At 44.0% G+C, this 17,785-nt stretch overlaps 1 protein-coding gene across 1 annotated transcript in view; it reads right to left on the minus strand.

The window, feature by feature from the left end:
• Positions 1–17,785, minus strand: part of LOC135706208 (GTPase-activating Rap/Ran-GAP domain-like protein 3) — a 205,007-nt gene that overhangs the window by 141,212 nt on the left and 46,010 nt on the right. The window contains exon 2 of the mRNA XM_065227772.1: positions 11,045–11,114. Within this exon, the coding sequence (XP_065083844.1) occupies positions 11,045–11,114 (70 nt within the window). The remainder of the gene's footprint in view (positions 1–11,044; positions 11,115–17,785) is intronic.

A 17,785-nucleotide genomic window follows, 5' to 3' on the forward strand; every position in this document is an offset into this window, starting at 1 on the left:
GATAAGGGAAAGCATTTTGAACTAATTTAAAGCTTAAACGTAAAGGATGACTAAAACACAAAACACTAAGCACATACATCAACAGCTTTAAGAAAGTCGTAAATAAGCTTCATAATGTCGATATCACGGCAAGCCAAGACGTCTCTAATTGGTTTAAAGGGTTGTTTTCCTCGGACTCTAAGGGAATCACACAGAACGGATCTCGCCTCACAATGCAAGGAGCAGGACCAAACAACATGCTCGATGTCGTGATAACCGTTTCCACAGGTACATAAGTTGCTGTCGGCGAGCGTAATACGGAAGAGGTGGGCGTTTAACGAACAGTGATTGGACATGAGCCTGGACATTACACGAATAAAATCACGACTCATATCCAACCCTTTGAACCAGGGTTTGATCGACACCTGTGGGACAATAGAATGTAGCCATCTTCCCAGATCACCATCATTCCACTTTTGTTGCCAGTTGGCGAGGACTTGCTGACGAGAGATCGTGAAAAATTCGTGGTAGGCGATTTGTCGCTCGTAAATATCGCCTTCCATAGCGCCCACCTTGGCCAGCGAGTCCGCTTTCTCATTGCCCGGGATAGAGCAATGAGAAGGGACCCATACCAAGGTGATGACATGTGAGCTGTTTGATAAAGCACTCAATGACGATCGTATTTCCTGGAGGAAATACGCCGAGTGCTTTATCGGCCTCATTGAACGCATAGCCTCCAGGGAGCTTAGGCTATCCGTAAAAATGAAATAATGGTCAGGTGGAAGTGAGGCAATACGCTCTAACGTGTACGATATAGCTGCTAGTTCAGCAACGTATACCGAACACGGCTTTTGAAGCTTGTATGAGGCGCTATGAAGATCGTGGAATACTCCAAAACCAGTGGACGCATTTATCACCGACCCATCTGTGAAAAATCTCTTCTCGGTGGGGACGTGGCGGTATTTGTTCGCAAAAATAGTTGGGACAATCAGGGCACGGTGAGGCTCTGGAATTCCTTGAATCTCCTGCCTCATTGTGAGATCGAATCTCACGGAAGAACCACTGAAATGATGGGAGACAGCGCGATTGGGGTTGAACGAGGAGGGGCCGATGTCCAGAGTCATGTACAAGCTCATGAATCGTGTTTGAGGATTCCACTCTAGCAGCTTCTCAAAGTTTTCGATCACCAGCGGGTTCATGACTTCACAGCGGATGAGGAACCGGAACGATAAATCCGCAAAACGATTTGTTAAGGGGAGGACGCCCGCAAGAACTTCAAGACTCATGGTATGCGTCGATTGCATACAACCTAGCGCGATTCGAATGCAACGATATTGAATCCTTTGGAGCTTCAATATGTGCGTCCCCGCCGCTGATTGAAAGCAAAAGCTACCGTACTCCAAAATCGAGAGAATGGTGGTCTTGTAGAGTCTTATCAGATCTTCCGGATGGGCTCCCCATGAAGTGCCGGTAATGGAACGAAGGAAATTGATTCGCTGTTGGCATCTCTGCCTCAGATACGCTATGTGTTTTCCCCAAGTGCACTTGGAATCGAACCAGACACCTAAATACTTAAACGACATGCTGTGAGTGATTGTTCTACCCATAAGTTGAAGCTGAAACTGTGCTGGATAAAGCTTCCTAGAAAAAACAACCATCTCTGTTTTCTCCGGAGAGAATTCGATTCCCAGATTCATTGCCCAAGTAGACAAATTATCCAAGGTATCTTGCAATGGTCCTTGCAGGTCCGGTGCTGTTGGTCCAACCATGGAAACCACGCCGTCATCTGCAAGCTGCCTTAGCGTGCAATTTTCGGCCAGACATTCATCAATGTCTTTGACATAGAAGTTGTACAGGAGGGGACTTAAACATGAGCCTTGTGGAAGACCCATGTAGCTGATTCGTGCAATTTCCGTGTTGCCATGAGAGAAGCTCATTCGTTTCTCGGACAACAAATTAAACAGGAAATTGTTGATAATCGGAGAAAGCCCACTCGCATGGAGTTTGTCCGAAAGGATGTCGATGCAAACAGAATCAAACGCCCCTTTAATGTCCAAGAAAACTGAACCCATCTGCTGTTTTTCAGCATAGGCTAATTGGATTTCAGTTGAAAGCAACGCAAGGCAGTCGTTCGTCCCTTTGCCCCTACGGAATCCAAATTGCGTATCTGAGAGTAAGCCATTCACCTCGACCCACTTGTCCAGACGAAGAAGAATCATTTTTTCTAACAGCTTCCGAATACACGACAGCATCGCGATGGGACGGTACGAATTATGATCCGAAGCGGGTTTACCGGGCTTCTGGATGGCGATAACTCTCACTTGTCTCCAATCATCCGGAACAACGTTGAGCTCAAGGAATCGATTGAACAAGTTCAACAATCGCCTCTTTGTGACTTCTGGGAGGTTCTTGAGCAGGTTGAACTTGATTCGATCAATTCCCGGAGCTGAGTTATTGCATGAAAGAAGAGCAATTGAGAATTCTACCATCGAAAACGGGGAGTCCATGTCATCGTTTTCCAGCGGCGGATCGCGAGTGTTGCATCGGACCGGAACCGAATCGGGACAAACCTTACGCGCGAAGTCGAAAATCCACTTGTTAGAGTACTCCTTGCCCTCGTTGACCGACGATGCCGCGTTACGCATTCTCCTGCCGACATTCCAGAGCGTTTGCATGGAAGTCTCTCGCGATAGCCCTTCGACGAACCGACGCCAGTAACCGCGTTTTTTGGCCCTGACCAAGCTCTTAAACTTTTCCTCTAGCTCCGTATACCGCTCAAAGTATTCGCGGGAACCGTATTTACGAAACTGTTTAAACGCGGTAGACTTCTCTTTATTCACGTCGGTGCATTCCTGGTCCCACCACACAGTGGGAGGACGTTTGCGAATGGTAGTGCCAGGAACAGGCTTCGTTTGTGCTTGAAGCGCGCAATCCACTATGAGCCGCGATAGGAAGGAGTACTCATCCAACGGAGAGAGAACGTCGACCGATTCTGAACCGTCACGGACCGCGTTCGCGTATTCTTCCCAATTGATGTTTCTCGTGAGATCGTACGCGATGTTGATTGGACACTGTGAAGATGAACCGTTGGAAATCGAAATTTTGATGGGCAAATGATCACTACCATAGGGGTCTTGGATTACCTCCCACATGCAATTTAATAGTGAGTTCGAACAGAGTGACAAGTCTAGTCTGCTCTCTCTTGCTGGAGGTTTGGCTATTCGAGTTACTTCACCGGTGTTTAGAATGGTCATATTGAAATCGTCGCATAGGTCATAGATGATGGTTGAGCGGTTGTCATCGTACAGCTCTCCCCAGCCTGTACCGTGGGAATTAAAATCCCCTAAGATCAACCGCGGCTCAGGTAGCACTGAGCAGATGTCAGATAGCGCTCGCCGAGAAACAGCCGTTCTCGGAGGGATGTATAACGAGGTAATACTGAAGGTTTTACCTCTAATATTCACCTGACATGCGACAATTTCAATACCTGACACTGGAGGAAGGTCGATACTGTAGAATGAGTGTTGTTTGTTGACCCCTAGGAGCACCCCACCGTACGAATCTGCACGATCGAGACGGATAATGTTGTACTCGTGAAGAGAAAGGTTAACATCTGGAGAGAGCCATGTTTCGCAGAGAGCAAACGCATCACAGAGTATGTTATGCAGTAAAAATTTGAATATGTCTAGTTTTGGTAAAATGCTTCTACAATTCCATTGAAGGAGAGATACCGTATCATTTTTTGGAAAATTATCCATCGAAGGATACGAATGAAGCAAGGAGGGGCCACTTGGAAGCAAATTGCTTCAGAAAAGGTTTCACGATTGGAAGCATCATGTTAATGATGCTCCGAAGAGGGTCAGTGATGTTGAACAGATCGAGAATGCTGTCCACAATTCCAGAAAGCGTGAACATGGCGTTCTGCTGTTCTGGTTGCAAAACTGGGACATCTGGGGTTTTAGATGTTCCCGGAAGCCCCGGAAATTCTTTGTCATAATCGACAGGCTTAAAACCCGGTGGATTGGGTTTCGGTTTATTTCCGTGACCTCTTGATTTATCCAAGTGGGCTTGGGAGTCAGTTTTTTTAGTTTTCTGCGAGTCATTCTTGGATCGCTTCCTTGAAGGACCTTTGAAAACAAAAGGACTTCCGTCATTGCCCTCTGGGTCAGTGTCGTCCTCGTCAACTGGGAGAAGATTGAACGGATTATTGTTTTCTTTTTCCGGAGTGATTTTGGGAGGAGGATTGAAAGTCTTCAAGATCTCCGCAAAGGAACGCTGAGAGCGCGCCTTCAGAGACCGTTCAAGTTTTTTTCCTTGCTGTTTATACTTCGGGCAATCTGCGAGAGGATGCGGAGGTGCCAAACAATAAACACATTTAGGAGGAGCACCACAAGCACCCTCCGCATGCTTCTCGCCGCACTGATCGCATCGTGGCTTGTTGCCGCAGAAGGCGGCGGTGTGGCCTAATTGTTTGCACTTGGTGCAGTTCATCACCCTTGGTATAAACAACCGCACAGGAAGTCGAACCCTCCCAATTCGGACGTAATCTGGCAGAGTCGATCCGGAGAAAGTCACTCGAAACGAGTCAGTCAGCGAATAGATTTTTTTGTCCCGTCGAGGGATGCTGACTGCATTTGGGTGCAGTCAAGAATCTTGACTTCTGGAAGAACGGGGTTCTTGAAGACACCAACCCCCCTCTTCAAGAAGTCATCGTAGGTCAAACTCGCTTCGGTGACCACTCCTTCGATTTCCACGTCACGACTGGGAATGTAAACGCGGTACTCTAACGTAAAAAGCTCGCAGGCAACAATCTCATTCGCCTGCTTGCGGTTACCAACAGTGACGCGCAGTTTGTCTGGCCTCACCTTCAAAATGTCGGTCACTGACGAGAAACGTTTGAATAGATCTTTTTCGATCTGGTTAACGTTAAGCGGTTTTTGTTTGGGTCGGAAAAAAACAACCCATGGGCCTGTCGAGGCGTCTGGGTATGACTTATGGCGGGGGGCAGTTTTTGTTTTCTTGGCGGGGTTAGGCGGAGTAGGGGGAGACGGTTTTGGCGGTGTGGAGGGAGAGGGATTAGGTGGGGTAGGGGGAAACGGGTTTGGTGGTGCGGGGGGTGACGGTGCTGGTGGTGTTGGTGGCGATGGATTAGGCGGGGTAGGAGGAGATGGGGTAGGCGGTACGGGCTCCGGTGCTCGTTTTCGCCTGGGCCGCTTCGGGATGGTTCCGGTGTACTTCTTCACCGTGGCTGACGTTTCCACGTCGGACAGTTCGTCTTCAGTGGGAAGGGCAGGAAGGGTATTCCCCCCGCCATCACTATTACCATCCATTGCGGGGCAACTGCCACCGCAATAGATACAAAACAACTACACACAGGGAACACACAGGGACAAGAGAAAAAGAAGAAGAAGAAGAAAATATTTGCGTGGGATGGGAGAAAGGGGAAACTAAAACAAAGGGGCAATAAATAAAACTTATTCGCTACTTAACTACACCGGCACAAAGCGTGTGTGTGGAAACGCTGTTATCACGTGGTGCGTTGGTATTGGTCCACGCTGCTATCCGGTGGTGATGGTTGGTGTTGGTGGGTCGGCAAGCTGGTGATACGACACGCTTCACTATCACTTGCACACCCTCGCGCAGGGTTGCTTCCACTCACGTGCTATAAAAAAATTATTTCCTGAATTTTGAAATCATTAGATGTTATAATGATATTTTGTACTTGTTAGATACGAGAAGAGGTTGAAAGGCAAGTGTTTGACTCATAAAATCTGTCAATTTCGCTACCAGAGTGTTACAATCAGCGATCTTATGATTCGTGAGCGTTCACTCAGAGTGAGCGCTCGCGAGTCGTAAAATCGCTGATTGTGACTATCTGAAAGCAAATTTGGCAGGTTTCATGTGTAAAACACTTGCCTTTCAGCCTCTTCTTGTATCTAACAAGTACAAAATATCATTATAACATCTAATGATTTCAAAATTCAGAAAATCATGTTTTTATAGCAAGTGAGTGGAAGCAAGCCTGCCCTCGCGACGGCGTGAAAAAATGATCGACTTGACGACGCCGTTAACTCCGGTGATGGATTACCGGGATGAATTAAAGCTGGATGGTAACTCCAAGGGGCTCGGCCGATGGAATTCCACTTCCTCTGTTGGACACTGGTCACTTGGGGCACCCAATGGGGGGTGAAAAAAACCGCTCGGGCGGAAAAAACACCGAAAAAAACTAGATGCCACGCAACTGAAACCGGGACGTTGTTAACCGACTGAATGCTCAACTAGGAATGACTAAACTGTTGCAAAATTTAAAATTTTCACTCCACAGTGCTCAAACAATTCCAAATTGGGTCCTGATTTGCCTTCAAAAATTTGAACTGATTAAGTAAAAAACTGTCTTGGCACAATTAATTTGATATCTATATGGAAATTACTATGAGAAAACAAGTTTTTTGTTCATATATAGGGGAAATGGATGTAATGTCGGCCTAAATGCTCCTAATTTGGGTCCATACGTAAATTCAGCAATCGATGAAATTTTCAATAGCCGCCAAAAATATCCATTAGTACCGTCCCAATGACGCATTCATCTAGATAAAATTGATAAATACCAGAATTTTAGCGATGGGCCCAATCTTAGATCCATAGGCCGACATTAGAGCCATTTCCCCTATCTAAAAATTCATAACTTTGCTTGTAGGAAAATGTCTGCACTACAACTTTGTTGAAGATTACTTTTCGATAAAATGTAAGGAAAAAAAAGTTATTAATGGTCCAAGTCTATGATGTCTTATGATTACCGGAGCGGATGTCTAATGTTCGACCACGCACAACATGGACTGTACACTGTGCAGTTTCCGGACGAACCAACTTTCATCTCTCCGGCGGGTTATCCCTCCACCTTGGATTTTTCCTGTCGTACTTCGGAGTATCCAAGCCGGAGGTGCTCAACGATCTCAGCTCCGACCACCAACCTGGTGGCTGAAGTCGGTGTCAACTTGGTTCTTGCTAGAAGCTGCCTGCCTAAAGACCACCACCATGTCAACTGGGTGCAATACGGACGAATGGTGGACAGAAACATCGTAGAAAATCCACCGCTCGATACCGTAGATGACCGGGAATTGGAAGGACTCCAACAGGCCATATCCGTGGCTAACGAGGCATGTGTTCAACAAGTTCCTGAGAGAGATAAGTTTGTTGCTATTGATTCCCACACCTAATTACTGATTCGGTTGAGAAATGTTCGTAGACACCAGTGTCAAAGGACTGGAGATCTGGGCAAAAAACGTGAAATGCCCGATCTGAACAGGCATATTGGTTTAGAATGGACTCACTTCGAAATGAAAGTTTTGGGCATGTTATCCAGACCATTCTGGAAGGTAGCTTAAGTCCTGAAAACTCATCTCAAACCCGTTCCACCTCTCAGAGTCGAAAATGATGACGATCGGCTTTTAATAACCCCACGGGAGAAAACAAATGCGATCGGCGAACATGTCGCTTCATCGCATTTGCTTGGCTCGAATATCCAAAGTCCGCTCGAAGATCAGGTTGCGCAATGCGTTCAAAACCTAGAAGCCTCCCCTTGTGTCGTGCCTCCGGCGGATATGATTACAGTACAACAGATTTGCTTAGCGCTGAAATGCACCAAGAACAAAAAGACCCCCGAGTTTGACGCGATATTCAACTTGATCTTGAAGAGACTCAGCATTACAGTGCAGCCTCTTCTAACCCTATCTTCAACAGATACTGCACTACTTTCCAAGCATCTGTAAGGTAGCAAAAATCATACCAATCCGCAAACCCGGAAAGGATCCAACATTGCCTTCAAACTACAGACTAATCAGCCTCCTTTAAACGCTGAGCAAGTTGTTTGAGAAACTTATTCTCAATCGTTTGCACAAGTTTGTGAGGGAAACAATATTCCCCTTCCGGAACAGTTTGGGTTCAGAAAGGGGCACTCCACCAATCACCAGCTAGTACGAGTGATGAATAACATCCGAAGTAACAAAGCTGCATCCAAGTCCACAACCATGGCATTGCTAGACGTTGAAAAGGCGTTTGACATTGTCTGGCATGACGGACTTGCTTACAAGCTTTGTAACTTCAACATTCCATTACATCTGGTTAGAATCACCCGTAACTACCTTCAGCAAAGGTCGTTTAAGGTATCGTTGAATGGTTATCTTTCAGACACGTTTTCCATCCCAGCAGGTGTTCCGCAAGGAAGTCTGTTGGGCCCGTTGCTTTACAGCCTCTGCACTTCCGAAATTCCTCCCTTCGGAGACGGTTGCGTGTTTTTCCTGTTCGCAGATGATACCGCAATAGCCGTCAAAGGAAGGATGCCGCGAAATAACGAACAAACTTCAACGATGCCTTAACGCCTTTGCTGATTATGCCACCGCGTGGAAAATCAAAATCAATGCCTCAAAAACTCAAGCGATCATGTTCCTCCATCGGCAATCGCCCAAACTGAAACCGGCTCCATCTTGTACTGTAATCATGGGTGGCACAAGGGTTGAGTGGTCTGCCGAAGTAACCTATCTCGGGATGTCGTTCGATGAAAAGCTCCTCTTCCGTGCGCATGTAGAGAAAACTAAAGTCAAGTGTTCTACTTTGGTTAGGTGTCTGTATCCGGTGATTTGCCGCAGATCCCGCCTCTCAAGGGTGAACAAACTGGCTGTCTACAAACAAATCATAGCACCTGCGATCCTCTACGCAGCTCCGGTTTGGGAATCATGTGCACAGATTCACAGGAACAAAATTTAGGTCGCTCAGAATAGAGTGCTGAGGATGGTTCTTGATCGTCCTTTCGACACTAGAATAACAAATTTACACGAAGAGGCAGGCATTGCCAAAATAGATTCGAGAATTAACGAAATTAAGACTAAATTTGCACAAAAATGTAATTTATCAGAACATGATTTGATAAGCAATTTGTATATAGTAGGTTACGTGTATATAGTAGTTGTAGGTTAGTTGTGTACGTATAAGTTGTAGTTATAAGTAGTTTCCTTTTTCCAATTTAAACAAAAAAAAACCAATCACACCAAGATGGTCATATACTAAACAGGCCTGATAGGACTAGGAACTGTAATTAATAATAATTGAAATTTCATTAGAACTAGAGTTGAAAAGACACATCTGTGTCACTTGATAAGTCATACATGTAAACCACATAAATACAAGAAATAAAGATCATTTTAAGTAAAAAATTTCTTATGATAATGCTCAATCAACTGTTCATCAGGCAACTTTCGTATTTTAACGCGTAGAATAGAGCGTGGCTACTATGTCACATTACAGAAAACAGTGTTACCCATATAACAGCTGCTTTTTTAAGCCATAAGATTGTCAGGCTGTTAAACAATTAACACCTATTTAAATTGACGTTTGGCTGAAAATGATGTTCTGGAAAGTTGTAGTTGAAAAAATTTCTCATAAGAATAATTATAAAACTTTTTTACAGACCAATTTGGAAAAAGGCTAGAAGTCAATGTGGAAAGTATTTGGTTTTCTCATAGTAATTTACGGATAAAATTCAAATCGTTTGTTCTAAATCGGTTTCTTATCATTTGAGTTCAAACTTTGGGAGGCTAATCAGAACCGGATTGAACTATCACTTGTGATTTATATAGCCAATCATAGGAGGTGTGCTTATATAACCCATCCGTGCTTGTTTCAGAAACAAGTGCAATGGAGACCGTTTCTAACCAAAAGTTGTAAGGCAATGATGTTTTCTAAAAAAGCAAAATCCGATTAAAAACTCATCGAATCATGTCACCTTGTTTGTGTCCAGTACCAATCTACTGATGCGCACTCTCTCCGAAAAAAATCCCACCATACCTTACCTAGTTCGAAGTTCGTAATGTAACCGTGTTGCACGTTAACCAGATTTGGGGATTTCTCCCTTTTTTCGCTCATTTGTTCATCCACCCAAGGTCACACCCTCCCATTTGTATTGTCAGGTTGCTAGCTTCCTTTTGCTAGGGGTAGTTTCCCAATCGAGGAACGCTGATGCTTAGGAAAGTCGTAATTTCATTGTAAAATAAAGTGCTTCCGAGGCATATTTCCTGTTCCCACCATTAAGTAACATACCCTACGTTGATTGTATCACTATTCATACTGGAACCAGGACTCCAGAGCCATAACAGAAATCATAAAAATGAACCACACGACTTCGTTTCGACCGATGTGACATGGAGATATAATGGTTGCGGTGTGTGGGTGTGTTTGTGCGGCTGAGTGCGCGGATGGTCGGAGTCGGAGCAATTTGACCCCAGTGGACGGATGCGATTAAGCACCGGTGAAAAATACCACTCTCTTGTTATGAAAAGTTGGTAAACTCACGTGGGGAAGGCTAAAGCCCAATTGATTATTTTGCGTGTGAGCGTTTCGATAACAATGTTCATCGTTAATGATGTTATGATTTCCTTCCGACAGTTGCATAATAAATGGAATAAAAAGAATTAATTTGTCGCTCCGGAATATACGTTGACGATTAACATTATTTTGCGAGTGATGTCAGTGATAGGTCCAAAAAATGAGCAATGGCCTAAATTGCATGCACGAGCACTATGTTAGTATTGCATTAATCCAACTGGAAAGTTTGTGCATGTAGTTAAAGAAGCTCTGTATTTGTTTATGTGAAGTTTTGTGCATTTCTCCATTCGGCGCTGAAAAACTTTGGTCAGGAACGAGAAAGTTCTGTCATTACCGTAAGGCACCAATTAGCATAGCTTAAATATATATATGCATGTTTTCTGCACGATAACTAGGTCAATATCAAAGCTTACCAATGGGTATCAGACTTCATTCGGATTAAAGCACAAAAGGCTGCATCACATGTCATGGTATTTCTATTCTGCTTAAATAAAAAAAAAAGTTCCTCCAGTCAGTTAATTAAAATGAAGTTGTAAATTTCCACACATTAGAATCATCTTGATAATCAAAAGCATCAAACCACAGCGGAACGGATTTCAATCTTATTGCGACGTAGATGGCAATGTGAGTATGACTACCGGCAGCTGCTCGTATACAATGTTTCTATCATCCTTTCTATCCAACTTACCTGATCCACTGAGCCGTAGTGACGCCGTGAGAAAACACCCCTCCGTGATATGAGCTCCGTGGCGGAAGTGCTGAAACGAACAGGAAGATGGAAGAAAAATTAATATCACCAGTTACGAGTGGTAGCGTCAAGGTGTAAGTTTTCCCCCTCCCATTAGAAAAGGGCCGTTTTGGGAAAGTGTGGAATCTCTTTCCTAATTGGCAATTTGAAAGTGGGCTCCCTTTCTGACGATGATGGATGGTCGAAACGATTCGGATAAGTACGATTGCTCACTCGACAGTTGGAGAACCTTTAACTTTTAGCCACGGTACAAAGTTTTATGGCTGTGATTTAGCCTAAATTCATTGGAAGAAGTTTCGTGGAGCGATACAAAATATGTGTTAATTATTTATTTTTCAGTAGCTAAAAAATGCAGATGATGTCGTTTTATTCCTGTTCGTTAAATCAGTTTTTTGTTGAACTTCTGTGATGTGTTTCTTTTTTATAAATGGACTAGCACTTTCCAGTGATTTATTTTTTGGTAGGATGGTTTTTTTTTTAATTAGCTGTGTACCTTTTGAGAAAATTTTTGTATTGTGACGGTATAAGCTCTTGCGAATGTAGGCCATTACTAACGAAAAGAATAGAGTTCTTTGTTGGTATGCTGCCTGACGGAAGCGCAGAGGAGTAGACATGTACACTAACAAGGAAATAATAATTATTAAAAGTTTTGATGATAGATCGGTTGAGAAAACCTCTGAGAAGGAATCATGACTGAAATGAGCAGTGAAGTATTTAAACAAGAAAAAGAATAATAAAATCCGCCAGAGAAGCGGTGCGAAATATTCACGATGACAGATTGACGAAAAAGCTTTGAAAAATTCGAATAGTAGATTGGTAAAAATGTTGGAAAATTTGTGATTATAATAAGTGTTTTCTACCCTGAACAAATTTGCCAACAATCTGGTCCCAGAAATCTTATTTGGTTTCCCGGGAATCAGCTAAACTGGTTTAACGGGGAAGATATGTTCCGCAAAAAAAAAGCAACTGAGATTGATACATTTACATGCTGGAATATTTTTGATAGCCTGGATTATATTATCTTTTGTACTTTTAGAATACGTACAAAATCAGGAAATTTCGCAAAAGAAAGAACAAGAACTGGAACTAGATGCACACGAGGATCCAGTGGAGGTGCCAAGGTGTTTTTATCATTGGCAAAAGGTAAGCTCCAAATTTGCTATTATCGTCGTCGTTGGCAGTACTATTCGCATATTTTAAATTAACCATGGGCCGTAGAAAATACATGAATTATCACGAATCATAATCGTTCGTTACATACCAAAAGAAAACATAATCGTACTTCGACCCGAAGCGCTGTGGATTGTGAGATGCCCGATGACCCTAGAGGGATCGTTTTTGGTTACTAGCAGAAAATCATGGTTTTAACCCCAATCTCTTCCACAGCACAATAATTCGCCATCGTAATTTGTATATTTAAGATTAACCATCAACCTCGGATACTATTTGCATTATCGCGTATTTAAGTCGTTCGTTACATAGCAAGCGAAAACGTAGTAGCGTTTAGTCGCGAAAAGTTATGGTTCTGAGATGCTCGATGACCCTGGAGGGATCGTTTTTGCTTACTGAGAAAAAAAATCATGGGTTTAATTCCAAGCTCTCCATCATGACTCTCAAAATACATGATCGCTAAAAAAATGACTATTTTCTTTCAATAGTCGACAATCGAGAGATTAAATAAGCAACACATAAACAATATATCAGTGCCAACATTTCAAAGGGGCATAATTGCTTTTGTAAACAATGGCTTCAGCCGTCGATTTATTGCAAATAAAAGCCCAACCCTCTAAATTAGCAATGCCAGCTGGGACAGGAAACATTCCTCTACCTGCTGGTTTCATTCATTTTCATGAATGAGCTTTCATTCGCGAGAAATCGACGACTAAAGCCATTGTATACAAATGCAATTACGCCCCTTTGAAATGTTGACATTGAGAGTCCAGTCGACTATAGTGCGAACCAAACCAACACAAATTCAAACCAAGCCGCTCCCATTGCGAACCTAACTAAAACGACCTCGAACCAAGCTTCCCGGCCTCGGTTCGAACCAATCTCGGCCAAAGCTGTTACCATGCCACCACCGAAACAAATTCCCCAACGTCAACAACAGAAGCTGTTACCACCAGTTCTGACCGAACAGAATTTCCCCACGTTAGCCCCTACCTCGGCTTCGATTCCCCCATCGGACAGCGGGTCGTTGACTCCCTATACAAGTCAACAACCCCCCGCTAGCGGCGGAGTGGATCGCAAAACTGCTAGTGGTAAGTCCGATGGAAACGAAACAGATTCGTCTGTAGGGTCATCCAGCTCCAGAAGACACCTCCGCACTCGACCACCAGGCAAGAAGCCTCGCGTGGATGACGACTGCGACGACAAGCGAGATGGGAGTAACCAACCGTCCTAATGGCTGAGTTCTCCAGTTACAACCTCGCCACCATCAACATAAACAATATTACGAACGCAACGAAGATTGACGCTCTTCGAACCTTTGTACGAACACTGGAACTGGATATCGTTTTCCTCCAGGAGGTGGAGAATGAGCAACTCTCTATCCATGGCTTCAACGTTATCTGCAATGTGGACCAAGCAAGGCGGGGAACGGCAATCGCGCTGAAAGACCACATACAATTCTCGCATGTGGAGAAGAGCCTGGATGGTCGTCTCATCGCTTTGAGGGTGCAAAACACGACGCTCTGCAACGTATATGCGCCATCGGGGACAGTTTTTCGTGCGGAAAGAGAAAGATTTTTCAACGGCACGATCGCGTACTACCTTCGGTACAACACTCAAAACGTCATCCTCGCTGGAGATTTTAACTGCGTGCTACGTCCGAGCGACTCAACGAGTTCCAACACAAGCCCGGCTCTCCAAGCGACCGTACGGCAGCTACAGCTTCACGATTTGTGGCTGAAATTGTACCCCACCTAGGCGAGTAAGAGAGGTGACACAGTCGGAAGAAGTGTTAGTTTGTTTACTAAAATGAACCGCCCATTTTGTTATGGCAAGTTTTGCTATAAGAAATGCTCCTCGTGTTTATTGGGGGAGGTAGCTCATCGATTCTTCCGGTTCGCCTCCTAGCATCGTGCTATAAGGTACCAGGCGATAACCAGGGTAGTTGATCGATAGCTCGATGACATCATTTCGTTGGCGTCTGCAATGGGAAATTCTCATAGCAGGCGTTGACGATGGGACGTTGCGAGTTGTTGAATAGCGACTATCGTGGTAACTCACCGATTACCTGTCGATCTGCCAAATTTGGAAAGACGTCTGCATTGAATTGTCTCATATAATAATATTCCGCCCACTATATCACAAGAAATTGCGAGTAGCTGAGTGGAATGGAGATAAGTTAAGCATTGGGTACAGGACCAAGTCTCCCCTGGGTGGTGCCAAAAGATGAGCGCAATAGAATCATCAAGTTGCCATAAGGCACGGAATGAGACTATTGCATGGCTGGGTAGTCAAAGTCTTCCATTCGTTAGTCATTTCAGGTGGATTAGAACAGGTTTAGGTGGGCGTTGGCCAGATTTGGATTTTTCAGATGTAATCCTGGATAGGACCCTGTCATTGAACGTCGCGTGAAAGTGGAACTTAATGAAGGCCTAAGTACTTTTTCGTAGTTTTTAGTTTTCGGATTTGAAAGATCGTCGGTTACAGTGGCCTGCTTACTGAGCAGAAAAACGCGGTCCCAGGTCCTTACATATCAAAGAGATTTATGGTAAAATCGCTTGTGTATCGTGTATTTTGCGAAACTCGTTGTTGTCGTTGGTTCCGGGTTTGAATGGATACAAAAAGTTGAGCAACGGTATTATGTGATATGAAGGGCTCGGTGGCCTTAGAGCAACCGTTTTTGCTTACTGAGCAGAACATCATGAGTCTAATCTCAGGCCCATCCACATTCAAGTTTCGCCAATCGTTTTATTTGTTAATATGACTACATGGTAATAACAGCAACTCGGTGATTAAAAAGGTGCTCGTCTGCCTAGTGGCAAACGTTTTTGCTTACTGAGCAGAAGACCGTGGGTTTAGTCCCAAGCTCCTTCGCGTTATATGATCGTTAGGAAATCAATTCAGCTTATCGTTTACCAAAACGAACCCTGCTGCAAACCCAACCCTCTTATCCAACATCCCAGTGATTCCTCGTGGAAGTGCAGAGGTGTTCTCGGCTTCCATCAAAGCGAGTGTCATGTCAACACAATCCTTCCCATTCCTTTCTTGACCTGTGTTCGGGCGCGGCCGGCGCTGGTATTGCCTAATTTAAGATCACCAGTTTTTACACATTGAGGATGATTGCTAGACCCAAGCATCGTCTATTGGTTCTCTGTGTAATTACAGCTGATCTGGCAATAACAGAGTAGCAACCGTGGGCGGTCAATCAAGCTCAAGCTCAAGCAAGCTCAAGAAATGCTCCTCGTGTTTATTAGCGAAATTCACATCATAGATTAATTAATTAATTAGGAAATCAGTTTGGCACGGCATTTGTGACCAGCATACACCTTCCGGTCGTATGAAACAGGTAAAAAACTGTCCAAATCCGCAGATAAAAAAATTTGTTTTGGATTTCTGTATGGCAAAATAGTGAACTTTTCGTGAACATTAACGGCAAAGAACTCACCAACACTGGGAGACCGTGAGTTCCTGCCCACCTGTCATTTCCCATCTCGGGTGCGGGGGTTGTGGGGCGGGGGGGGACACCCCTCACCATCCCTCTCCAAAGGGGGAGTTTGGTAAAGAGAGATGAAAAAACCGATTTGTACCTTCCTTAAAAGTTGTCCTAGTTCGCTATTCTAATATCTATATACAATCTTCACACTGCCGTACTCTAACGGAACTATCAACTCTATGCTTTCATCTACTCCATCTATCGTATAAAAATTACCACTACAGTCTGTTATTTGAAATTAGCATCTTCAACTACGTATTTATCAGCTGTTTGGTAGCTTCGAGATCGTATCCGGGGCAAAGCTAAATCGACTGAAAACAGTGGCGATCGATGTTGGTTTTATCAATGGAGATCCACTGACGATACCAGGGCTGCAGACAAAAGAGAATGTCAAGGTACTGGGTGTTATTTTCACCAACTCAGTGCGACTGATGGTTAAACTAAACTGGGACGCTTTAGTATCGAGGATCTCGCAACTCATATGGTTGCATAACATGCGCTCCCTTTCCCTGCAGCAGAAAGTGCTACTGCTGAACATCTTCATTACAGCGAAGGTGTGGTACCTCTCGTCTGTTATTCCACCGCAATGTGCTCACACGGCGAAGCTGACATCAACGATGGGGACTTTCCTTTTTCGTGGGCTACCCGCACGAGTCCCAATGCAGCAGTTGGCGCGCAGCAGAGAGCAGGGTGCATTGAAACTGCAACTGCCGGCGATCAAATGCAAAGCACTTCTAGTCAATCGTCACCTGCAGGAGATCGTTTCTCTTCCCTATTATCAGTCCCTTCTCGCCCAAAATATTCCTCCCCCGCCGATCTTCCTTGCCTAAAACTTCTCTCACACCGCATCCAACAAAACCCCTCCAGCGATCAAATCCATCGTTTCTACTTGGAACAAACTGAGCTACCCAGAGTGGAACGAAACCATCCAGGCATCAATTGGAAAAAGATCTGGATGAACATATCATCGAGAAGGCTATCGTCGAGCCAGCGTACTGATCTCTATCTGCTAGTGAACGAGAAGACGGAGCACCGTAGACTGATGAACGTCATCGGCCGTGCAAACGACCCAAACTGTCAGCACTGTGCGGTAGGAATCGAGACTTTGCAACATAAGTTTTGCGAATGCCCTCGAGTTGCTGCAGCTTGGGCACACATCCAGCGAAAATTGACGACGACGCTCGGCGGCTGGCAGAGGCTGAGCTTCGACGATCTTGTACGGCCAATCTTGGGTAACATGACAACAGCGAGAAGAAATCAAATTTTAAAAACGTTCATTAAGTACATCAACTTTGTCAATGTGAATATTAATAATAGAATAGATGTAGGCGAGCTAGATTTCATTTTGACTCTAGAAGATTGATATATTTTTTAAATATCTTGAATACAGTGCGGTAAAACTTCAAACTCAAACGAAAATAAACCACGAAAATGAGAAAGGCAACCTTTCATTATCAACACACCATGGATTAATCATTTGAGCTTCGTTAACATCTTCAATTGAGTCATGAAAGGTTCATTGTCAAACGAGAAACCCCTTCTTGTCGTTTGATTCATTAGTCATTTATATGCAATTGAAAACAAACCTGCCTCCTTCATTGACTCAGCTTGTGGTAGTGAACCATGAAATCGGTTCATTCGCTGTCAAATTTACATAAATGAACAGCGTCACGATAGTTGACAACAGGTCCGACTATGTAAACTGTCATCTCTTTCATCCGTATATGTCGTCAAAAGAAGCTTCAAGTTTGACGTCATATGTGCTGCTGTGTAAGTAAATCCGAAGAATGAAAGAAACATGAAATACATTTTGTCAAACTTGTATTTCATTCATTGACGCAAAGCAGTACACAAGAAACGAAAACAAAAACAATCGTATCAAAACAAAACGTCGATTTGCAAGCAGCTGAAAGTTTTGCAATTTGGTTGTATTTTGAGAGGTATTTTCTGCAATGTAATATAATACTGATTCTTCTATTAATTCTACTCACATTTTCAAATTACGGCAGAGAGCAATT

This window comes from Ochlerotatus camptorhynchus, unplaced genomic scaffold (assembly GCF_037179485.1).
Source record: "Ochlerotatus camptorhynchus isolate MF236.1 unplaced genomic scaffold, CSIRO-AGI_Acam_v1.1 ptg000275l, whole genome shotgun sequence".
Taxonomy (NCBI): Eukaryota; Metazoa; Arthropoda; class Insecta; order Diptera; family Culicidae; genus Ochlerotatus; species Ochlerotatus camptorhynchus.